The sequence below is a fragment of the Ambystoma mexicanum genome, chromosome 3q (genome assembly GCF_040938575.1).
Source record: "Ambystoma mexicanum isolate Mex_15411 chromosome 3q, UKY_AmexF1_1, whole genome shotgun sequence".
In the NCBI taxonomy this organism is placed as follows: Eukaryota; Metazoa; Chordata; class Amphibia; order Caudata; family Ambystomatidae; genus Ambystoma; species Ambystoma mexicanum.
The window spans coordinates 226,897,122-226,923,273 of NC_090926.1; the positions used below are offsets into that span (position 1 = coordinate 226,897,122).

General features: G+C 43.4%; 1 protein-coding gene across 3 annotated transcripts in view; it reads left to right on the forward strand.

Annotated features, from left to right (window-relative positions):
- The window catches only part of ARHGEF25 (Rho guanine nucleotide exchange factor 25), a 1,011,938-nt gene extending 993,099 nt beyond the window's left edge, over window positions 1–18,839 (forward strand). For all 3 annotated transcript variants that reach the window (XM_069653604.1, XM_069653606.1, XM_069653607.1), the window contains one exon: window positions 17,523–18,839. In XM_069653604.1, the coding sequence (XP_069509705.1) occupies window positions 17,523–17,642 (120 nt within the window). In that variant the 3' untranslated portion in view covers window positions 17,643–18,839. The remainder of the gene's footprint in view (window positions 1–17,522) is intronic.
- The last annotated feature ends 7,313 nt before the right edge of the window (window positions 18,840–26,152 follow it).

Consider the following 26,152-nt stretch of genomic DNA (forward strand, 5'->3'; position numbering starts at 1 on the left):
AGCCAGTTTATGAAATGGCATTCTGTTTTATGACATATGCGAGCAAGATGCCTAGAGAATTCCCATGGCCTGTATGAGCTTCCCGGGGGTCTCTGCCACTTAGGGGCTGATGGTGGGTGGGGTCTCACTCCAGATACCCGAGCAAGATGCCTAGAGAACTCCCATGGCCTGTATAAGCTGTGCCGGGCTCTCTGCCACTCAGGGTTAGGAGCTGATGGGGGTGGGGTCTCACTCCAGATACCCCACCCTTGGCTGGCTCAGGTCTGGCCAAGGCCTATATGTACACCTATATTAAGTTTATGGGCTGGCTCTGCCCCCTGTTGCTTTATTCTGCAAAGCTCCAGGTTGTAAGTCAACTAATGCAAGGACGAGACACCGTTCTTTAAACGTTTTTTAATGCTCCGCCTTCCAGTAAACCTAAACTGTCATTTCTTTCGGGGGGATGATGTCTGAACACCACTGGTCATGCGAATACCACTAGGTTCATCAAACATAAAGTAGCAAACAATGCAGGCTGAATAATCAAAGTTAACTCTGAACACCATCCACCATTAGCACCCGAGGCAGAGGCATCAACCAATCAGCAGGCTCAGACTGCAGGCTTTATTCACCAGGGAGGAAACCCTGTATTCCAGAACAGCTGCCAGCCACTCTCCCAATTCCATCTATTTGCCCACCATTACTTCCCTGCTCACCATCTCTGCCTCCCCTTTGATCCGTGTCTCTGTAAAACCTACTTACCTATTCACAGGCCACCAATGGCAATGGAAAAGGGACATAGGGAGTTTCCTTTGCAATGGCGGCCATCTTTTTTTGTAGTTTCATTTACATGAGATATGGTTATTGCTGGGGGCACAACATTTCCCACATCAAATACAATAAAGCACTTAGCAGCCGGACATCATGCCGATGGCCTAATGGCAGTACTCACCTCCAGAGTGGGCAATACCTGGTGGTAGCAGCACTTAGCCCTCATCAAAGGTCCTCCCAAACTCGGGATTCAGGCTGTTGCCACACAGTATTGCGCGCTGCAGAGGTCTTTATCGTCTCATTAGTTCACACTTACAGAGAAGGAAGCAAAGCCACAATTGAATCAGTTTTGGTGGCTAAAAGTTATTTTACTCAACAGCAAAGCACAATAAGAGGTCAAACTAAATTAATTCTAAACACGCAAGTGGTCGAAATGCAGAAAACATCCCAGACAAAAAGGGAGGGTGGGTGGTAGTTGAAGCGCAAATAAGAAGAGAGCTTTATGTTATCGATGCACAGTCCTTAGCCAGGTGATGCCTGGTTAGATAATGCTAGACTTAGGCGACCCTGAGTGAAAGCGAACTATAATGGGTGACTTCACTTTAGTATCCCGCCGAATCCTCTGGTGGATACAGCCGAAATATCTAACCACCCATGGCCGCCATGCCCCACACAAAGAGCAACTAATGGAGGATTTCAGACTACTAGTTACAGGAAGGATGACACAGACGATAACCAATCCCACTACCACTCCTTTTATTCTTAGAAACATAGGCATTTCTCCTGGATAGATTTTGAATTATATGTGTTCTTTTATAGCACGCTTAATATCAGAGATTGGTTCCTAAGCGCGGGATCAGGATTTGAACCTGTGTTGTGCTGCGTTGCCTTGCTTCCAAGACAAACGCGTTGCCCCTGAACTATCCCCCCTCACCGCCTGAAATTAATTTCAGAAGAACTAAATCCCAAAACAATTAACTGTACAATACCCTAAAATACTTCCAATATTGCGCCCAGGGCGAAACACCAGAATATACTGGCCCAGCCCCATGTTGCTGCTCTACTGCTACCCCGCACTGCACTCCCACTTCTAAATAATGTAATTATTGCAATTTAAAAACGTTTTATTGACCTATACTAAAATGAATAACAAGACAACACTATTTTAAACAGGAATTCATTTTCTACCTCATGCTTTGGGTTCTTGTCTAAATGAGGGGCACTCTCCTAGATTGGGCTTCCACAGACAGAAGTGGGTAATGCTTCTGCGTAACCTGTTTTCCATCAATGTTGCTGTCAATTGAAAGTGTAGCACGAGCCAGTCTCTCTCTTCAGTTGGTGGACACAGCGCTCAGAGGCCATTCCAAGTGCTCCGGCAGAGGAATGGAGGATGGGTGCGAAATAAAGGGAAAGAGGCAGGCGTGGTAAAAAAGGAGACGGTTCCCGGCTATACTAAGTAAGGTTCAGCTATGGAGAATGCCTTGAAACTACTTCAAAGCGCTATAGGGGAAGACCAGAGAAGTAGTTATGCTATGAGGTGAAGCGGTCATGGTGCCATATGATCTGCGCACCTAGACACAGTATAACAATGATTGCCAAATGGTGTGCATTCATGAGTATTAATGGGAACGCCTGGTATATGGGGAGAGTACCTGAGTATAGGAGGACAATGTCTAGAAAATGGCATGAATACTTTGGCATGTGATGGAAACAGCTACCCAATGGGGTGAGTTCCTGGGCATGTAATATTAACTTCTGGCAAATAGTTGCATGCCGGATGGATAGCTCATGTGCAACGTGCTGGTTTTGGGAATGGGACAATACCATGTGACAAGTTTGAAACCCTGGTGCCACCGATTAGGCCTCTTTTCTTTCTTTGGGACGATGAATTGAGTACCATCAGTGGGTAATACTAACACTGGGTAATATAGAGCTGAGAAGTGGCCCATCTGCATGAAGCTCTATAAAATCACCCAATCATAATTACATGACGCAAGTAGAATGCCAGCAGATTGAAATGCCTAGTGAATTCTGCTAGTTGCTGTTTTCCGGTGGCAAAAGGGGTCCATTGGTGTGAATACCTGGCAATGAGGCAAGTTCTTTACTGAACGATGAAAATACCTGTAGTAGGTTTTGCCTCAACATATACTGGCAAGACCTATGAAGTGATGACAACTTGGACATGCAATTGTAAATGTATGTGAGCATTTTATGTCAATACCGACAGGGGCAATAAAGAAGACCGTTTCACTAGATACATGTCACAACTGTTGGCTTTGTCATTAATTGTTGCTACAATAATAGTTTTCTACCTTTGCACACACATTTTTCACAGTAAAAACACACACACACACACACACACGCACACGCGCGCGCGTGCGAAACAAAGGAAGTAATTCTCTTGAGTGTAATCCCCTAAGCCTTCAACCCTTCAATTTTGCCAACTTCTGACCCCTTTGCTAAATTTTACAGGGAAGCAACAAACATAATGTGTAACAATGTTTCTTTTTCCATACTTTCTAAAACTGGTTTGCCTCCAAGTGAAGAGTATAGTCTGTCAAGTTGACTCCAAATGTTTCCAGTTCTGGGCTTTTGTGTAACAGACCATGGATTCTGGGAACTGTAGTCTTTTGTTTCAACTGGACTGACGTACTAGAAAACAATGATTTTCAAAGCGAACCCTGTGGTGTTCAGATGACATTGAGTCATTCATTTGATTGCCCTAAAACATCCCACAAACACGAAAATGAGCCTAGTCACCTACTAAAAGGGTTTTGTGTGATATTTCTGCATTTTGCAGGCTACACACAAAAAAGACGGATGTTTTGGACGATTTTGTGTGACCTTCAAATGTGGAAATCACATCTCTGGGGGGGTTCAGAACCCAAACCCTTTGGAAGCAAATCCTCCCCCTGCCAGCACTGCACCCTCTACTGCCTGGGATTTTGTACAAATTGAGGGGGGGTTCACCCCGGATACCCCCTTTTCATCCCTGCTGCCTCCCTTCCTCTCCCAGGGCATTCCCTGAAACACCCACCACATGTACACTTATACAGACACACAAAAACACTCACATTTACCCGCTCCCCCAGCCCCTCCCCACACACACACACAAGCCCCCCACCCTCCCCAAAAAAGACACTTACCTGGACGCCCGCGACTTCCCTCTTCTGGTCTGGCCAGTCCTGTGAGCTCCTGCGGCGCGCACTCGTGTGCGTCCAGGGGCATGACAGTCCAATTTAGAAAAAACTTCCCGTAGCGGTCTCTGAGTGTGTGATCTTTCGAAATCGATGTTTTTTGATTTTGTTTAAATGAAATATATATTTTCACTTAGAATGCCTGAAAGACCACACATGATTGCCAATTTCTCGGCTGCTCATATTACGAGTTCCTTTGGCCTCTTACTTTCGTCCCCCACCCCTTCACCCACAACCTCATCCTCCTGCAAGCTGTCGCCGGCTCCATCAGTCCAGCATAAAAGCCCAGCAGTGTGATGACCTCTGCATGACAGTGCTGTGCAGAAATGATCACACTGCTAAAGTGAATTGGCTCATGGGAGCCTTCGTAAAAAGCCTCTCAGCAGTGGATACAGCCATTGGCTGCATCAAGGGGGTAGATGGGTATGGGCAGGGCAGGCTTTTGCCCTCTGCCCCTGTCCATGTGCTGGGTCTGTGTAGTGTGCAGCGATGTGAAATGCGACAGGCTTCCTGCTCTTTGAGGAGGGAGATTAACAGGCTGCCTGCTGCACTCCTTGCCCCCAACTGCGCCCTGGTCCTTCGCCCGGTTTGCACTCCCCTATCAACAGGCCTGACTCCCCGACATATGGCAGATTGCTTTGCAATAGAACTAGCTTTATAAAACATGACATTCTGCAATGCTCGGTGGCTTGCAATATCCTTATAGCGTAGGGTACGGGCTACCTCAAACAACCTAAAGTATGCACAAGATGGCACATGAGCAGATAGCACCTAAATAAATAAAAAAAGAGACCAACACAACAATATGTCTCTCTAGACTTTCAGAGCTCACAATCACTGAACTGAACCAACCAATAAGACACGAGGGAATAGCAGCCACACCTGCCCTACTAAAAATGCCAAAGCTCCAGCAACAGGTGGGATATTTGGGGGATATCAGAAACAGGGCAGGTTATGGGTCACACATGAGATCCAAGACATTTAAGGTGCCCCTGTCAATGTTTTAGGCTATAGCCTTTTTCAAGGTGCACAGGATTTAATGGCTGAAAAGTATGAGCAACAAAGACCAGGAGACTATAAGCAACACTGCAACTTGAAAAAGGCTCACTGCCCAAACATGCATATGGACACCGATGATATAAGCAATATGACCAAGCTGCAGACATATTCACATACTACTTTTTGTAAAGCAGGAATACAAGCAATACATTTACAATTAACTTGCGTGGTCACATATCTTTGCAAGTGCTGGGTCACAAGTGTGCTAAATGATTTACTCTTATGAATGCATTTTCCTTTCATCCTGCCACCAACAGACACCAAAACAAATATTACTGAACGGTTGTGTGCCAGATATGCGTTCAATTCTTGGAATCGGCTGGGATCCATGTTGAAGAATGATTTCGATCATTGTAAGTGACTAGAGCAAGGGAGTAACTGGTTGCAGTGCGCTCATCTTTCTTTAATCATATCCGAATGCAGCGGAAACTATACAGGAGGTTCCCTTTGATGCCTCAAATAATGATATAGAATAGTAGTTATGGTGTATAGTTGTACTGCACAAACAGATCTATAAATCATGCTAGTCAATACTTTCTAAATAAGATTCCAATCTCATAGCAAGTTCAAAAATTAAGCATGAAACCATCCAGTATGTGATGGGTGATTTATTCCAAATACAGCCGACACATGTTTCGACCAGCAGGTCGTTCTCAAGGCCAAGGCGTACTGGGGGCTAATCCCTAAATGGTTTTGTAAGTAAACTTCATGGATGAAGTAGATAGTTGGAGTTAGTACAGACTGTTGCCTCTTCACTAAACCCAAGGAAAAAGCCCGGTTAATACGTGGCTCAAGTGTCTTATGAAAAGTGAAATGCAGCGCGTTGGCCTGTTATTTCCCGAAATCTCTAATGGAAAAGCAAGGTTCCAATACCTTGCATGTTGTTGTTGGGTTAAATCCCAGCTGTTAACCCAACAACAAAATGCAAGGTATTGGAAGGGGGTATGGGGGTAGAGGAAGAAGTGTAAGTGTGGGGGGCTGGCAAGTGCTATTCAGGCCGAGGCGGCTAGTGCTGGTGGAAGAGGTGGAGGGGAGGAAAAGTGCAGTGGACATGAGGAGTGGGTTGGGATAGTCCGGGAGCGGGAGCCCAAAGGCAAGTACGGGTGAAGGATGCTGGGAAGGACTGGTAGGGGCAGTGGTCTGGTCCCTGTCTGACTCTGACGGGACCAGACCCCAGTCGCAGCGGCAGGTGGAGAGCTTAGAGAGGAGAGTTTCATCTCTTCCTTTCTCCTGTTGATCAATGACATTACTTCCGGTGGTCAGTTTAATTATTCAGCTGAGGTGACAGTGGTGTGCCATCTTTTCCTACAGTAGATGGAGCTGTGCCCTGTGATATTAGGTAACCAGGGGGTTTGATCTGAATGCAGATTGAGAGGTGTAATGGGCCATGAGGGTGAGGCATTTTCACAGTTGGTCTGACCAGATTCTGTTCTGTAAGGAGAAGAGGAAGGAATGTTGAGGGAGTTTACATTGGTGAGGGGTATCACAACTATGCCCTGGAGTGGATGTTTTTTCACTCCTAAACTGCAATGACCAAAGCCTCTTAGATCTGAGTAGGGAGGTCCTCAACATTTGATTTCAAGCTATATTTGCAGGGCTTTGTGGGGGTCATAATGGCCCCTCCAAAAAGTGGAATTGCTTCAGAACTAGACTTATCGTGGCCCTTGCTAGTTCTGGGTACTGATGGTCAGTGTGTTCTGACTGCCCCTTCCTGACTGACATAGGGCAGTTTAGTTATTATATGGAGGCTATGAAGTTAGTTGCTGTGTGTGATTGAGCCGTGATATTGCATGGCTTTAGCAAGCTCCCATTACGGAAGGAAGTTTTACTTGGAGAATCAGTAGGGCTGAGGATCTCCTGTGTCTGCGCGGCTCAGTCTATGTAATTTGTAAGTGACTGGTCAGGAGTCTGCTTTACAGACATTAGGTTCTGATCCCTCAGACATGGTCCTCTTTTTTCTGCCCCTCTGGAGTGCCCCAACTAATGCTTAGGGATGAGGAGGGCAGCCAATGGTCTCTGCTTGTATGGGGATAAAACCGAGATCATCCTCCTAGGCCCCAAGGAAATACTGCCCAAACTTAACAAAACATATGACAACTTTACCATCGTCAACACCAACATACCTGTCTCCACCTCCGTAAAGAAACTTGGAGTCTACCTTGACTCGACCCTCTCTATGACTCGACAGGTCAGCGCCATTGCCTCTGCCTCTGCCCATACCACCAAACTTATAAATGCCATTAAACCTTTTCTAACATCCCAAAACTGCCTATCCATCGCCCGTGCCATGATAGGAGCAAAATTGGATTACTGCAATGCTCTCCTTGTAGGCACCTCAGCTACAAATCTTAACAGGCTCCAAATAGTACAAAATAATGTGCTCCGCGCAGCCCTCAGCATCCCCAAAAGAGACCACATCACACAGGCTAGGCGAGCCGCACACTGGCTCCCAGTCAAGGAAAGGGTCAACTTTAAGATTCTCACCCTCACGCACAAATGCATCAGTCTCACCGACCCATCCAACCTATCAGAAACCACCACCAGAGACACCTCAACACGCCCCAAAGAACTCATCATGCCCACCAACTCTGTATCCCACACATCAAAAGAGCAAACACTGGAGGTATAGGATTCCCTCACATGGCTCCCAAACTGTGGAATGCCCTACCCAACACACACAGAGCTGAACCCTCCTTACCCACTTTTCGCAAAACCCTCAAAACCACTCTGTTCAATTAGCTCCTTCTGCTTACCTAATCCACCTAACCTCCCTTCACCACCCTCACTGCCACTCCATCCCTGGCCTGTTACCACCACCCATCCTAGGCTTCTTCCTTTCCTCTCCCTTACACAGAACATCAGGTAACTCGTTTTGCTGCATCCTATGTAACCACTAAGCTTTTGCATCCTCTGTAAACAGCAAGTATCTCTGTAACAGCACCACGATGCCTAAGGGCTGATGCACACCTTATAAATGCTAATAAATAAATAAGTAAATGAAGGGGGCACAACGCTCCTGAAAGTGTACAGCTTGGTTCCTCCAGGAGTGCCCCTAATGTGCTAATGTGCTCCCTTCTAGTGAGGGTCATATTTCACTTGATTAAGTGCAGCACTATGAACAGTCTCAAAGCGCTATTTCCCTACTGGTGTATGAAGAGTATGTCACTACTCCAGAGAGTATTCTTTCTTCCAGGGAGACAGGACACACACACCGACCACAGACCTTACAGTACTGTGCTACTGTTAAAAGATGCCAGCCCCCACACTATGTACAGCACTTTGCTGTTCTCGAGCTAAGTCAAAGTCAGCGCTTTAAACAATGAAATAAATGTTCCAGAGGGATTAAAGGGAGATGAAGAAATGAGGAGGGGAGCAGGTCTTTCAGTCACTGGGTGCGTCATTTGTCATGACATGGGATAATTAACAATGATATTTCAGTGACACTATGTAGAGTTCCCCTATTTCCCCTGGTGCTTATTTTAAGGCGATCCAAAGTGAGTTGTAATCTGTACACCAAATGTATGAGTTAGTCCAAAAGTCCAAGGAATACATATCAATGTTAGGGTGCGGGGGTGAAAAGCACGGCTCTTGCCCAGAAAGCCGTTACAATAGCATAAACAATATATAGTGTGCTTAGGTAATGGACACTGCCATCCCCTGCACACCTTTTTAACTGGAAACAGTCAAATGTTAAGTAAGATAGCTCCACGTAGGCAATTAATCATATTGCAAGAAATCCTACAATTGCATCATTCTCAACAACATTCAATTATAAAGAAAACATCATTTCCCATATTTCATTTGTAGATTATTTAATTAAGAAAAAGTAATTAAAATTAGGAGCTCAATGCAAATTTCAAACTAGGCCCTTCCTCGGGAGCGAATATCTCTTGTAAAAAGTATTTCTTCTCTCTGTGTGTGATATCTGAAGAATACCAATCTTACATGATACACATTTGTAATGTAGGCACAATATCTGTTGAGCACACTCATTATAGAGGAATGCCCTTTTAATCACCTTGTTAGCAGGAATGGCCATTGTAGAAAGAACATTCCAATCTGTTAACATCACAGGACGGGAATGAGTGGCAAAGTTCCAAAAACGTACCTATCAGAAATAGTCAAAAAGGGACTGTAAGTGGCTTACTGTGGTTCAACGATATATGCTTGGAAAACAACATGATAATTCTTTTTTTTTTATCATATGGAAAAATCAAGTAGAGCTACCTTATCTGCCAGTAAAGGCTGACAGTCTGTCTCAATGTCCGTCAAATGGACCTATCTGTGCATCCAATCTTGTAACTGTAAAAGGTGAGAGGGATCTATTAGTTCCTTCAAAGATAATCAATGGGATAGTGGGTGAAGACCACTAATACTAGCTTAATTACCTCTAAGGCCTTTTCACTGAATCATAGATCAGCAGTTTGCAAAAGGTTCAGTGTGTCTTTTCCTTTGTTGCCCTTGTATTTAAAAAGGAACAGATATATGCAAATGTCCTTCTGTAACTTCCTATCTCTTTAAACATTCTCATATTCGCCATGTGCGCTCACCTGGAGGTGTTCATTGGCAGTTTTTGGCGCAGGGAATTGCAATCCATCTGCAGAATTGAGATATGTGAGTTAGGATTCATGATGGCAGGTGGCAGACTGCCACGTTCAGAGTTTAGAATTTAAACTCTGCAACTCACCCTTATTAGGTGGGAATTCTTACCAAATCTTGCAGCGGTCAGAATTGCATCCTTTCGCAGTAAGCGGGTGATGCAAGATGGCCACTTCTTATCGAGCGTCACGGGCGTCTGACGTGAAAGCATCATGACGTCAGGATGACACGTGTAAACATAAGATCTATCAGCACTTACACTTGCAATGTAAGGTCCCCTGTTCTGCTCACGATTATTAATCAGATGTGTTCTATATCTACATTTCTAAAATGAGTTATATGTTATATAATGGAAACACTATATAGTGCAATGTATTAGTACAAGAAACACAATGAGAGCAAAGTGGTATCTGTAGTTTTTAAATGACCATTCACCAAGATGTTTAAACAAGGGTATTTCCAAAACAATGTAACATTGAGATCCCACTTATATCATCTTCTGTACATCATCATCATTAGTATAGTAACAACAACTAAGTGCGGTATTGTTACAACGGTAACATTCGATGGATATGCCAAAAAGAATGTACATTCTGCACTAAAAAACATTGGTCCTCATTACGAGTATGGAAGCAGCCATGCCCTTTTCTGCATCCTATGTAACCACTAAGCTCTTGCATCCTCTGTAAACAGCAAGTATCTCTGTAACAGCAGCACAATGCCTAAGGACTGCTGCACGCTTTATAAATGCTAATAAATAAATAAGTAAATGAAGGGGGAGAACGCTCCTGAAAGTGTACAGCTTGGTTCCTCCAGGAGTGCCCTAATGTGCTCCCTTCAAATGAGGGTCATATTTCACTTGATTAAGTGCAGCACTATGAACAGTCTCAAAACGCTATTTCCCTACTGGTGTATGAAGAGTATGTCACTACTCCAGAGAGTATTCTTTCTTCCAGGGAGACAGGACACACACACCAACCACAGACCTTATAGTACTGTGCTACTGTTAATAAGGGCATGGCTGCCTCCATACCGGGTTCCAGTCCGGGTTCCTTCAATGAGGAATTACCAGGCCATTTCAACCTTGGAGTACCCAGTAATTCCTCATTGAAAAAACCCATCCCATTACCTTTTGAGCCCCCATAGGGCGCAATGGGAATGGGGAGGGAGCTAATAACGGGGCCGTTAAAAACGGGCCCGTTATTAGCTCCCTGGTCCCCTTGCGGGACCCGCTAAGGACATCTGGTCTGACCAGATGTTCTGAGCGGGTCTCGCAAGGGGCCCTCGTAATAGGGCATCCCATTATGAACAGTGCCGGTCCCGTACCGGCACCGTTCATTACGGGAGCGCCAGGGTCGTAATGAGGCCCATTGTGTATATTAATAAAAGGCAGTTAAATAACTCTGTGTTTGGATGGTTCTATTATTACAGTAGATAGCCTAACACATCAAATTCAAGTGAGTCATGTTGTCATTTCATAGAAATGGTCCAAAAGAAAATTAACAATTTAGACCATTAGGGTCCATGGTATCCAATCTAAGGATCGAATACATTTCTATTTTCTCTAGTAATGTTCCTGGGTTCCTCTCTCTAGTGGGGGTTCTTACCACTTCCAACACTACATATTTAAGCTGGGCAATAGCATGTCTCATTGTTGTGTAGTGTCTGGCCAGAGGTGATTTTTGATTGCTGTTCCTCATGTTGATTTGTGTTAGATTATCCTTGCTTTGATTTTTCTAGTTGTTTGGCTATATAAAATGGCCACATGGGCAGATAAGGCCATATATGACATGTTTCGAATCACAAGTAGTAACATTCGTAAGTGGTACCTTTTGTCCTGTGAGAGGGTGTCTGATGTGATCACTCTTCTGGACGTTGTTACAGTTGCTACAGTTGAGGCAGGGGAACATGCCACATTTTGGTTTGTAGGCAATCATAGGTGCCTTCGGGAACAATGTGGTGAGTTGCTGGTCCAATCTGGTAATTTTCCAATTTTTCTTTAGGATTCTATTTATTTGTGCACTCTGTCTAGAATACCTCATCGTATGGATCAGCTGTGTTTCACTTTTGGCCATTTTGGGTTGTAAGAGAGTATTACGACTCAAAGTGTCACTTCTCTTTTTAGCCTTCTCCTATAACTGTTCAGGATACCCTCTGTCCCTGAATCTCTTGATGATCATGTTGGCTGCTAGTTCTTCGTTTCATTATCAGAGACTATCCAATTGATCCTTATGTATTGACCGAGTGGTAAGTTATCCTTCAGCTGTCGTAGATGGTAGCTAGCAAATTGTAATGTGTTATTGACATCGGTGGGTTTCCGATATACTGATGTAATAAGAGAATTAACTTTCAGAGTGATCTCAACATCTACAAAGTGTATAGGAGAGCCTGTTTCAAGGGTAAATTGAATTCCTCGATGACACGAAATTAGATATCTCATAAAGGCTTCCAGTTGTGCTGGTGGTCCCTTCCGGATACCAAAAATATAATTGATGTATCTCCTCCATATTGTCAGGTTGTTGGTTGTTGGCCCATTATATAAGCTCATGGGTGTATTCGGTATATACTAAACAGAGAGGATGCCCTATGTGCTGAAAAATTCAATAAATATGTTTCAGAAAGCTCATGCTGAGGACCAGAGATTATGTTCTTATTAAAAAATATATAATTTTATTCTGTTATAATTTCATAAAATACATCATTTTTGAACAATTATAAGACAACAATTAATTTCCAATCTACATATATTTTTGTGAACAAAAAGTTTTTTGTGCAAATAGGACATTTTTGTGTAGACGTTTCTCCTATGTGTATATCACTAACACACCATTCTACCATTCATCTTCACAATCAAATCTAGTTTGTATAGAGACATTCTAAATAACATTTACAGTAGTAATATTCCTACTTTGACATTCCACCATTATGTACCAACTATAAGTATCCAAGATTATTCTAGTAGTATTCCTCTCAGCATTGGATTTCCTTTTGTATAGTTTCGACTTTACATCAATTGGCCAGATTTTACAGAACCATTGGTCAATGTCTTCTTCAGTATTAGTAGACTTATTCAAAGGCTTTCTCAGTGCTTTAAACGTCCATTTAGAAAATGTTTTATATTTGCAGCTTTGCAAAAAGTTCCGATTCCCGTGGTTTCCCACTGTGTCTTTCCACTAGCGTCCAGTAAGCGAGTGAAATATTTATAGCTCCACAAATGAGTTGCTACTGACCTGGGGCACACTTGTTTCCCTGCAACCGAATTTGCTCAACAGTAAATAACTTCAAAAAGTGTTCTAGCTAGCTGGGACACACTTGCTTCCCCGCTGTCAAATTCACCCACCAATTCGGAACAGCTGACTGCCACGGTTCTGTTGCTCTGTCGTTTTTCGTGTGTTCCTGAGTAGGGCGAGGCCCTTGCTTTTGAAGCCAGCATTCAAGTCTAATACTGCTGGGTGAATTTAACCGTGGGGAAGCAAGTGTGTCCCAGCGTGGTAGAACACTTTTTGAAGTTATTTACTGTTGAGCGAATTCGGTAGCAGGGAAGCAAGTGTGCCCCAGCTTGGTAGAAACTCATTGAAGGAATTGTATTTAGCGTAATACTTTGCCTTTGGGGTGGAGCTATAAATATTTCACTCGCTTACTGAACGCTAGTGGAAAGACACAGTGGGAAACCACGGGAATCGGAACTTTTTGCAAAGCTGCAAATAGAAAACTTTTTCTAAATGGATGTTTAAAGCACTGATAAAGCCTTTGAATAAGTCTACTAATACTGAAGAAGACGTTGACCAATGCTTCTGTAAAATCTGGTCAATTGATGTCAAGTCGAAACTATACAAAAGGAAATCCAATGATGAGAGGAATACTACTAGAATAATCTTGGATACTTATAGTTGATACATAATGGTGGACTGTCAAAGTAGGATTCTTACTACTGTAAAAGTTATTTAGAATGTCTCTATACAAACTAGATTTGATTGTGAAGATGAATGGTAGAATGGTGTGTTAGTGATATACACATAGGAGAAACGTCTACACAAAAATGCGCTATTTGCACAAAAAACCTTTTGTTCACACAAATATATGTTGATTGGAAATGAATTGTTGTCTTATAATTGCTCAAAAAGGATGTATTTTATGAAATTGTAACAGAATACAATGATATATTTTTAATAAGAACACACTCTCTGGTCCTCAGCATGCGCTTTCTGAAACACATTTATTGAATTTTTCAGCACATAGGGCACCCTCTCTGTTTAGTATATATTGAACTCACCCCGGATGCCCATGTAGGGGTCCCCACCTTTGTTTTTGGGTTGCAAGGGTGTATTCAGGGCTCAAAGACGTACACAAATAGGTCTGCATAAGCAGATGCCATTGCAGAGCCCATTTATGTTCCTGAAGTTTGTAAATAATATTTTTTATTGAAGCAAAAATATCTGTCGTACAGTATTATTTTTGTTAGCTCAAGGATAAACACTTTGTTGTTTTGTACTGAGTCTTCCTATAATAGAACCTACTCAAGGGCATCTAGCCCATCTCCATAAGGGATCAAGGCGTATAAACTTTGTACGTCCAACGTGAATAAAGTCCAATTTGGTTGGATATTAGTCAAAGATAATATAATATTTAGGAAGTGAGTGGGTTTCTCAAATAGGTAGATATTTTTTGCACAATTAATTGGTTGTAAGATCTTATCAAGATATTTGGCCTGGGGATCAAATATGCTTTCAGTCACAGCGACAATCGGTCTTAGTGGTGGGTTGTTGAGATTGTTGTGAATCTTCCGCAGACCATAAAAGACCGGCATTGGGGGAATTGATTAGTTAAGAAATCTTATGTTTTTTGTGTGATCCACTCCTCACCTTTTCCAGTACCTCAGTAATGATTGGTCATATAGTTTTAGTAGGGTCATTATCCAAAAGGAGATACACATCTATTTCATTAAGTAAAGTCATACAGATTGTGGAGTATTGTTGTTCATCCATTATAACAATGGGCCCTCCTTTGTCAGCCGGTTTAATGACTATAGTGGGATCTTCTGCCAATTGTCGTAAGAGTTTAGATTGATGCTTCCTCATGTTGTGTTGTTTCATATCAAAGAATTTTACTGATTTCATATCTTTGATCATTTTGGACTCAAAGAGTTCTAATGCTAAATTTTGAATAGTTGGGTTAAAGGCACATTTTTGCTTAAGTTCCAAGTAATCAAACGTTTGAGATCTTTCCTCAGAGGGAGGGATTGAATCAAAATTTAGCTTAAGCTGCATTTTCCTTGTCAGTTTAGCCAGATTAATGTGTTCTTCACATAAAGTAGAGTTATTAGTGGGGACAAAAGAAAGTCCTATACTAAGTACATCTAGTTGATGGTTGGTGACGGAGTGGTTAGATATGTTAACTACTAGCTCACAGGTTTCTTTTTGGCTCTTAATCTTCTTAACTCCTCGCCTTGTGTTCCTTGTTCTATAAAAGGACGCGCATTGGTTGAAGTGTCTGCCAATGCTATGGTAGATGCGTCCACCTGTAGGTTATCTGGTCTATTTGGTGGTATTATGAGTGGCGTGGTTATTGTTAGAGTCGTGGATGTATCTCTACCACTGCTGGATGTATCACTTGAGGGATCACTCCCTGTTTTGTTAGTTCTAGGTTTCCTATCTGGTTGGGGTACCTTGCATGGTCTAAATTGTTGATAGTATTCTTGCCACGTGCAGACAAATCTTTTGAGGAATCTACAGTGCCTCTCCTAAATTTGCAAATGTTCCTTTGTTTGATGTCTTTTTGGTAGGAATAAAATTTTTTGTTAATATCCACTAATATGTTTTGTATTTCTTCCTGTGTTAGAAGTGCAATTATTTGGTCTTTCAATTCAGTCATCTCACTATCTATTTTTGACAAGGATTTGACCAGTTCTTCAATGGTTCATAGGATCAGGTCTAAGGAACATTTATTCAGAATTTGCTTCAATCTTTTAAAAAACTCATTATTTTCTTTACACATGTGGGTCGCAGGTAGATTCTTAGTCCTCTAAGTATGCAATGTGTTTGAAATATTGTGCTAAGGTGGATGCATGTCATTTCTATGATATTTCTTTTCTTAGCAATATTTCTAAGTTATTAATCAGTCTCTTTGGATTTTCTGACGATGCAATGGTTCTTTCTGTATCTTTTACTAATGCTAGTATTGTAGAAGCATCCTCCTCACTAAACGCCAGAGTGGTGGTGCGCTTGCTGGTCAGTGAGTTAATTTTAGAGAATGACATACTTCAACATGCAGAAATATCTGTTGATGTGGTGCTGGTCACAGATAGGGCCACTGCACAAAAAGTGGGAAATAACAAAATCCAAAGTGAGTTGTGATCTGCACACCAAATGTATTAGTTAGTCCAAAAATGCAAAGATTTTATATAATCAATGTTAGGGTGCAGGGGAGAAAAACACGGCTCTGGCACAGAACCTGTTACAATAACCTGAACAAATACAGTGTTTTAAGGCTAACCAAGATCCTGGCTGGGCTGGAGTGATATAGTCACAATTCATTCCTGCAAAGAAAGGATTACTCCTTTTTAGGTCTAAATATGGGGTAGATTGGTTTTCAATATGTCTACAATGGGCGCACCTCATTGATAAGTTTTCTCTGCTTATCAGAACGAGGAACCTTAATAAAATAGAGAATATTGGTTTTAAAAAATGCGGTTGCTCTTGTGACATGAGTTTAAGGTAAGAGAGTCACACACATGCATAGAATGTTTACTTATACATAAGGGGCACTTGCCTGCCTTGACAAACTCATGTTGGCCAGAACATGTGTTTACAACAATAAAGGGGGAAAAAGCAAAAAGGCCATTTTACACTGATCTTTTACAGACATTGTAAGGCTCTGCCCCGATTCACTGCCCTGTGGTGTCAGCTCAGATCAGTAACACCCATTTGCTGACCATCAAAACAAACACCACACCCTTTACCATAACTTGCCCTAAGCTGGTAAGGCCACAGGCCAGGCTTTGCTGAAAAAGCTTTCTGAATAATGGTGAAGGTTTGATGAGTACACTTTCTACCAAGAAGGGGGAAGCTGTTGAATGAGGGCCTAATTCCTACTGAGCTTACATAAACCGAGATTGTGCACATCAACTAATCAGCACCCTGCGAGGGACAATCAGATTGTTACAAACGATCTGGTTGGCCCTCGCCGGGTCCTTACCTACATGACAAGGTTCCGGTTGCCGCTGCATCCCTCCTGTGAGTGGCCGCCATGGAAAGGGAGAAGGGACTGCATGCAGTCCCTTCTCCCTTTCCATGGTGGCCCTCTTATTGGTTTACTTTTGTTTACTATTTTCAATGGCCGCCATGATAAGGGAGAATGGCCTTCGTGTCATGCTCCATGGGGGGCATTTTTTTGTTTTGTTACAGTTGCGAAAAGCCAGAGCATCTCGTAACTGAATAAAGATGCTTCTAGTACTCCAGTCCAACAGGCCGGAGTACTCATAGCAATAAGCCCCTCATTGGGGGGGCATTACCACTTCAGGTAATGCCCCGAGGACTGCATAGTGGCCCCAGGGCATTACCTGGAGCGGTAATGCCCCCCCCAGCGAAAGGCGTATTGCTTAAGTAAATAATTGAATGCTTAATTGCTGAGCGAGGCTCAGAAATGTCCTTCACAGGTGGCTCACAATAAGAGACTTCCAAATGGTTGGACACCCACCTGTTAATTTAGCACAAAGCTTGGAATTTCAAAATGTGAAGATGGATAGGGAATACTGAAGTTGCAGGAAGGATGTGAAGGGACTGTACCCATATAAACTCGCCAATGTACAATGCTAGTCCAGAGTCATTGTTTCTTCCTGGTCCTACCCAAAACCCTAAACTCACGTTTCAGCTGCATGTCCCAGTTTCCTAACACTTCTCTTCTTGTGTCTCCCAACAGAAGCTCAGCATCGGAAGCCGTGACTTCGCAGACTCGGTCCGTGGGTTTGGGGGTCTTTCCCAAGATGACGCCTGTCCCCCCACTGCCCGACTGGCTAAGCTGGACGAAGATGAACTGTAGGCTTTGTGTTGCTAGTGCTCCCTCCCCTTGCAAACTAAATAGCACGTTTAATGAAACGATTGCATATAACCACTTTTTGGAACTGGGGGAGGGTGGACACGTCAGAACCTAGACAAACTACTTAATCTGGAAAGGCCAGCGGATATTTTTTTGTAAAGATTTTTTATTTCAAAAAAAGGGAGCTGAGGAGCCACGGCCGAGAGATTTTGTTTACAATTCAGGGGCTTCGAGCAATGCCCGTGCCTTTTTGAGGAGTCGCCATGAATCCAGTGGGACGAACCCTATCTCATTGTATTTTAATATTGAGCTGAAGAAGCTTGCTTTGCCTATCACGTTCCAGTTTCCTTCCCTGCTGGATATTTGTATTTTTCTTTTTACGCTTGGGCAGAATCCAGCGGAACCACCCTCAGGACTGGTGGCCTTAACAGGCAATTTCCCCTTGCGCTCCCCTCCTGATGAAGCACTTCCATCCATCTGATGCACAAGCTGAAGGGTCACTTGAACAAAAAAACGTTGTAAGGAGGGAGTTACCTAAGGAAGCTGGTGGAGAGCATGAACTATAGCATCCTACCTATGTGGCCTACAAATGGTCAAACTTGACATCATTCTGAAACTTGGTGTCACCTTAATTGTAAATACACAGAGGATCTCTTTCCACCACCACCATCATCATTTTGCAGCCTGGGGCGCAGATGTCTTGATTTGGACTTGTAATTGGTGAGGAAATGGTTCAGCTAAGGGTCGATTCTCAAGACATGGCTGCTTTCTTTCACCTAAGGCCATATAAAATTGTGAGGCAGCCTGCTCGAGCTGAGAACAAAGCATGGGATAATTCACCAATGAAGCTCGGTTGATTCCAAACATCAACTGCAGGAATCATCGCTCAAATCCAAGATGGCCGCCCATGAAGGTGAAAACCGGAAGTAAAGGGATTACCCCGTTGGGTGCCACAGACTAATTGCGGGCAAAGGGGTTATTGAAAGCATGCAGTATGTTGTCGGCCCCCTAGTGGAAGTTACAGGTTTGAGGATGGGCTTGGGTAGAGGAGCAGCACAGGGAGGGGGTTATTGAAAGCATGCAGTTTCTTATAGGCCCCATAGTGGAGGTTAAGTTGGATGAGGAGGTGCTTGGGGAGAAGAGAAGCACCAGATAACTTGCAAACGTTTTGGATCGTATTAAATCTAAGTGATAAACAAATTGAATGTTTTGACTCTGCTGATGATTGAAAGCTGCAGGGCTAAGGAGAAGTGAGTGTACATTTTATGCAATAAACTTGGTCTGTCTCTGGTGGTGCCATGTGATGGCTTCATCAGTCAGCGATAAAGCTGATTATTAGTGGGGATTTGGAAAATTAGACCTCAACAGTCAGCAGCAACCAAAGGTGTGAATTTGTGACCTGTGGTGATGTAAGCATTGCATTTTAAGGATGTGTTTTTGCTGTCTGTTTACCCCTGCCACGATCTGAATCTGGGGCATTTTCTTTGTAGGGAATAATGCAAGGCTATTTCTGCACAAACTGTTCTTTCCGAGGGGGTGCTTTTAGGGCAGTAGTCTTCACTCGTTGCCAGCATCAGGGCATTAAAGACACCTGGTTCCATATTATCCACAATGATACGTCAGTAGGTTAACACACCTGCTGCATGCAGCTCTGTATCACTTGTAGGTTAAAGATTGTAATGTTACCAAAGGAACACAGACTTGAAGCCTATCTATCTATCTATCTATCTATCTATCTATCTATCTATCTATCTATCTATCTATCTATCTATCTATCTATCATTATCTATCTATCTATCTATCTATCTATCTATCTATCTATCTATCTATCTATCTATCTATCTATCTATCTCTGCCCCTGCCCATCCCCGTGTGTGTGTGTGTATATATATGTATATATATTATATTGTTATATATATATATATATATATATATATATATATATATATATATATATATATATATATATATATATATATATATATGAGAAACAGAAGGATTAACAAACTGCACTTCAGGCGAGAAGAAATCTCCACGTTATTGAGTCAGGAAAGAAAAAACCTCTGACTCAAATCGGAATAAATTATTAAAAATAAATTGTCAAGCTGTTGGACAGCAACACATAAACACCAGTGGCAGGACACCCATGGCCAAAACCTGCTCATCAGAACGCCTTTCTCACTCCACTCGGCGCTTGTTCACGTGTGTGGGATTCAGGTGAACATCAGATTTAAAAGGACCAGCAGTCGTCCTACTACTATGTGCACTACACACATAGTAGGTAGGTTTCAGTATATCCAGTGTGGCAGACATCTTTGAATAGAACACAGAGGTATGGTAAAATACCCACAGGAGAAGCAGTTTTTAAATACAGTCCAAACAGATACAAATTCTATTTCAACTTGTTTTACTGTTTGGACTTGTTTTACTGCCACCCAGATGCACTTACTAGCCTTAAAGGGCCCTCTCAAGGGAAAGCAGCTAAGGATCAACCAGCTGCAAAAAGACCACATTTAGAGACCAGCACCTCACAGGACAGCTCTCAGGATCTATATTGTTTAGACACATCAGTTTCTCAAGATACTGGGTCGCAAGGGAATCAAGGGGACCAATATAATCCTGAACAATATTACGACGATGACGATGATGATGATGATGACGACGTCTATGCCATTCATTCACCCAAGAAAATGTTCAGACCAGCCCCCTCTGAACCCCTATACATCAGGTTACCACCACAAGGAAGAGGGCAGGCACACTGCTAGCCTCTGTGGAGGCCCCTCCTAACTGGCAGAAAAGTGGCTTCCTACCAGGCAATAATTGCCAATAATACCACCCTTTTGGCTAGCTACAATTGCCATATGTGGGATCAAGTAGTATAGCAAATTGAAACAGTCCCAGAGCCGTTTAAATCACAACTTCTAATCATAGTGCCTGAAGGTAAGCAAGTGGCCAACTGTCTCTTAGAGAACAACCTGGATGTTGCAGATAATGCAGGCCAGATTATAGCAGAATGCACTTTAATCAAACACCACGCCTGGTAAAGACAATCAGGCTTCAAGCTCGAAACACAAGCCACCTTGCTAAACATGCCTATTGAGCTTAATGCCCTGTATGGTAAAGCGGTCAAAGAGGCCCTTAAGAGTGTAAAGGAGGATTATGATACCCTAAAATCCCTTGGCCAACTATCAAACAAGCCCATTGTGCAAAGAGGCGCTTTTAACACAAGGCGGTTTCGCGGGCACAACTCACAACGCTCCTCCAATTATAATCAAGTTGGCCAATCGTCATTATAGGTTTCCTCACAGGGACAGTCCTCCTCTCAGAACTTTCGAAGGGGCTACAAAAGGTCTTTAAGCAGTGGTAGGGCCTCCTCAGCTAGAGGCTCCACCCCACCAAAACAATGACGCCCCATCCCAGATCCCCTTCCATGCCACTCCAGTAGGAGGTCGTATTTCTGAATTTACCCACGCATGGGAGGAATCACCTCAGACAAGTGGGTACTATCCACCGTAGTGGGCGGGTACTGTATACAGCTTATACACGACCACCCAACCACCCGCTAAGACAAATGAAAACATCACAAGAAGAACAGCGCATATTGCTAGAGGAGGTCAAGGCTCTGCTTGAGAAAGACACCATAGAAATTGTCCCAGTAAACCAGGTAAACAAGTGCATCTATTCAATGTACTTCCTTGTGCCAAAGAAAGATCTAACAATGCGCCCGGGCCTAGACCTGCAACCAGTGAACACATATGTCAAGCCACAAATGTTTTGCATGACAACGCTGCCGGAAGTAATCTCCCTTTTGAAACAAGGGGACTACATGGCAACATTGGATATGAAAGATGCATACTTTCATATTTCAATGTTCCCAGCGCACAAAAAATACCTGCGCTTCAAGATAGCGGAACAACAGTACCAGTTCTAGGTGCTCTCCTTCAGCATAGCCTCAGCTCCAAGGGTATTCACCAAAGTGCTGGCAGTAGTGGTGGCGCACTTACACAGAGAATCAATCCCAGTGCACCCTTATCTGGATGACTGGCTAATAACAGGGGTATCCCCTCAAACTTGCAAGCAACACCTAAAGAACTATGAACCTTCTGTTCCAATTTGGGTTCTCTCAACGAGAAAATATCAAGTCTTGTCCTCAACCAAACAAAGCAATTTCTGGGAGCTATCATTAGGACAATGGAGGGGCTACTATTCCCCTCAGAAGAATGAGTTCAAAATATGCTGTTGCAAATACCCCACTTCCTAGCCGGTTGCCAAATAACCGTATGCAAGGCAATGCGCCTGCTCAGAATGAGGGCTTCATGCATTTATCTAGTTCCACACGCACGGCTGCACACGTACCAAATTCAGGAGTGGTCATCGAAACAATAGTCTCAGGCAAGCGGTCAGTGGGATGATCTAGTGCTTGCTTCGCTAACCGTAGTACAGGCTCTTTGCTGGTGGTCCAAGGAAAATGTGTTAAAAGGAAAATCCTTTCACAATCCACCAGTTCAAGTAATACTAACTACAGACTCCTCACTCTCTGGATGGGGAGCCCATTACCTTCACCACACAGCTCACAGACAGTGGACTCACAGCCCAAAACCACATCAACCTCCTGGAACTACTAGCACTACTCAAGGCCCTACAAGCTTTTCAACTTCATCTAATAAGTCAAACAGTACAAGTCCTCACAGACAGCACCACTGCCACATTGTACATAAACAAGCAGGGAGTCACACCTTCCCCAAGTCTGTGCAGGCTATACCCGAAAATGTGGAAGTGGGCACCCAAGCGGAACATGTTCCTAGTCTCTCAACATGTTCCAGGGGAACTCAATGCTCTGGCAGACACTCTGAGCAGAAACCCTCTACCTGAGGAGCAAAGATGGCTGCTCAACAAAGCCATTCTAAACCAAATCATCTTTCTATGGGGCTATCCTCCTTTAGACGTGTTCGCCACAAACCTAAAGCACAATGCCCAGACTTCACATCCAGGTTTCCCCAACCCAGATCCAAGGGGAACACCCTGTGGATGAGCTGGTTAGGGAAATGTGCCTGCGCTTTTCCCCCGACACCACTCCTGAGCAGGATAGTACACAAGATGCACCAGGAACAAGCCATGCTTATCCTGATAGCCCCTATATGGGCAAGACAACCATGGTTCCACATCTGCCCAAACTGGCGATGTGCGAACCGATCAAATTCCTGTGCCCCTACATGTTCTCCCAGCACGGAGGAACTACACTCCATCCACATCCTCAGTCTATGAACTTGGCAGCCTGGCTCCTGAAGTCATACAGTTTGGACACGTAGAACTACCTCAAAGGTGTATGGATTTCCTAAAGGAGGCATGGGAACCCAACACCAGAAACTGTTACTTAAAATATTTGTGATATGGTGCTGATCACAAGCCTTAAATCCAATTGAATGTTCTCCAGCAAACATTCTTCACTACATGCATGACCTACTAGACTCAGGCCTAGTATGTAACTCCATCAAGGTTCACCTAGCGGTCCTGTCCATGTACACCACATAGCACAACAAAGTGTCTTGGTGGAAGGCTTCTGTTATCAAGGCTTTCATGGAGGGAGTAAAGAGACTTTACCCTTCCATTTCAAACCCTCCACCAGATTCGGACCTTAATGTGGCACTCTCAAAGCTCATGGGTCCACCCTTTGAGATGTGTACAAGTCCAGCCTCAAACACCTAACCTACAAAACAGCTTTCATAGTAGCCATCACCTCCATAAAACAGGTCAGTGAGCTACAAGCAATGTCAGTACTAGACCCTTTCTTTTTTATCCACAATGACCAGATAGTACTTAGAACACATCCTAGGTTTTCACCTAAATTCATTTCCAAGTTCCATGTGAACCAGCCCATTGAACTACCCACTTTTTTCAAAAATTCATCTAACTCAGTTGAAAGGAGCCTTCATACACTAGTTGTAAGGAGGGCAGTGCTGTACTATGTGAATAAGACAAAGCCTCTAAGAAAAACAGATCAGCTTTTTGTCTCCATAGCACCTGACAGAGAGTGTGATCACACACCATCTCCAAATGGATAGTTAAATGCATACAACTCTGCTATTCTCTATCAAAAAAAGACCCCGCCTTTCGCACTAAGAGCTTACTCTATCAGAGGAACAGGAGCAACTTTTACATTTATTGCAAACATCCCTCTAGACGCTATTTGCAAGGCAGCTACATGGAGTTCCATACGTACCTTTACTCAGCATTACTGCATTGGCAGACATTGTAAAACTTATACACAGGTGGGGCAAGCACTGCTAAAACATCTATTTGCCACCAGACCTTCTCACCACCCACCTCCTTCTCCAGATACTGCTCGCTAGTCTATGCATAGCATGTGATTTAAGCAGATCTACATGCCTCAGAAGGGATATATTACTCCCCATAATCATACTTCTGATGCTTGTATCTGCTTAGATTCACATGTTTCCACCCTTCCTCTCATCCAGGATTCAAAGGTGCAGAGATGTCTTTCTTGCTTTATCTCTATCTGCTTTATCGCATCTGTACTTACGCTATACTTCATACAGGCTCATGTCAGAAAAAAACAATCTGAGGGACCTCGATGCGTGAAGGACACTGGGTGCAGTGGATGTCACACTAGGGATAGTATTACTGACACACCCAGTCGACGACCCGTTTTGAGTTTCGAAAACAAATAATGTAATACTTTATGACTACCACCAGATGTCAGTCTATGCATAGCATGTGAATCTAAGCAGCTACCAGCAACAGAAATACGACTACAGTGAGTAATGGTGGAAGGCTTCTATTATCAAGGCTTTCATGGAGGGAGTAAAGAGACTTTACCTTCCCATTGCAAACCCTCCACCAGGAAAATGGAAATAACCATTTTCATGGTACATGTTTAGGAAAACAGGTGTGAGAATTAGTGATGAACACAAAGTAAATGTGAAAAAGAAATCCCATGTTCACGTCACCAGGGGTGTGAGTGACATGTTTTGGTCCCTCTGCAGGTGGCCACAAATCCACCCACACAATCACATCTCTGGATATTGTCACCCAAACCTCAGTCACTGAACTCTGAAGGCAAGTAATGTATAAGAGGACATTCATGGCAGTTTGGGACACTTCTGTTGCAGAGGGGTCATTAATGTGCATTGAGCTGTGAAAATGTAAAGAGTTTTAGTGGAGCACCTCCTAGATGCTTACACAGCTCTTTAGCCCTGACCATTAACACAATGAATGTACCTCAGATGGCTTGCGTGGAGGCCGTCCACCATTGCAGAACTTGTGATCTTAAATTGACCCTCTGTCGATCGCAGTGATGTAGCTTTGAATGAAAAGCAGAGCCACAATATCTAGCTGGGCCAGGCGGAGGAAAGTTAAACTCAGAACAAGGGAAAAGTTGGGATGCAAAGTTGGTTCCTCTTTTTCATTTGAGACTGAAGGTTCCCCAGAGATGGGCACGTTTCTGATAGTCACACACAGAGGATAAATATCAGCGACTTGAAACCAATATCCAGAACAACGAACACAGCATTGTCAGAAACAGCACAACTTAGAACCCAGTCTAAGTTAAGTTTTCTGAAAGCCTAGGGTCAAGAACCCAAAAAGGTCAGAAAATTATTTTATGAGGTCACCTCGTGGGGCCATGTCAATGAATTATGAGACAACCAATTTAGTAAATGTATAAACTGCTTTAGCAGGATCAGAAAAGGTGGGAGCCTGGGTTACTAAAATGGATTCACATCAAGGAAGTGTTGATAATCCCAGAAAGGATCAGCACCCTCACAGGTCCAAATTCAACCAGAGTGGAACATGGGAGTGGTCCCAACAGGCTCTTGTCTCCGAAAGGTCTGCAATGTCAGTCAGTCGGATGACAGGCAAATGTCAAGGATGTTGGCAATGAAATCATGTTCAGGTCACACAGGGAGTCTGCACTCCCCAAGTGCCTGCACTTAGAATTCAACACCTCATGAGACTAACATGGGTTGTGCAAGAAAATAAAGTTTAACAGGACAACGGTAAATACTCAGAAGTTATTCCTTGTTAATGAGAAGCTCAGCCAGTGATTCTTCTGGAATTGCCATTGTAGGCAGTCTCTGTGCTATGTGCATTTATAGGACAAGCAACCACAGGTCTGTGAAACTGGCACATTTGGTAGCATTGTATATGTTCACTTAAAAACCTTCCATAATAATGGCAGACCAGGAGCAAAGAAGAGGATTGCTTACAAGGTGCAGGAGTAGGATAACGCATGAAACAACACTCCACACTCAGAGCAACATGGAACCAAGCAGGAAGAAACCCAAGCATCCCAGCACGCCCACCCAGGGAAGTTAAGGACAGCCATTGGTAGCTAGAAACAGGAGTAGACTCAAAGAAGAGGAACTGGGGATCACTGTGGTGCAGTGCTAGGTCGGAGAACTACGGAAGACAGTAAAACTGTGCTGCTGAGGAGCGGGGGCGCACCGGAAGAGGGCCAGCTTCGGATGTATAGGAATGGTAATGAGAGTAACCTC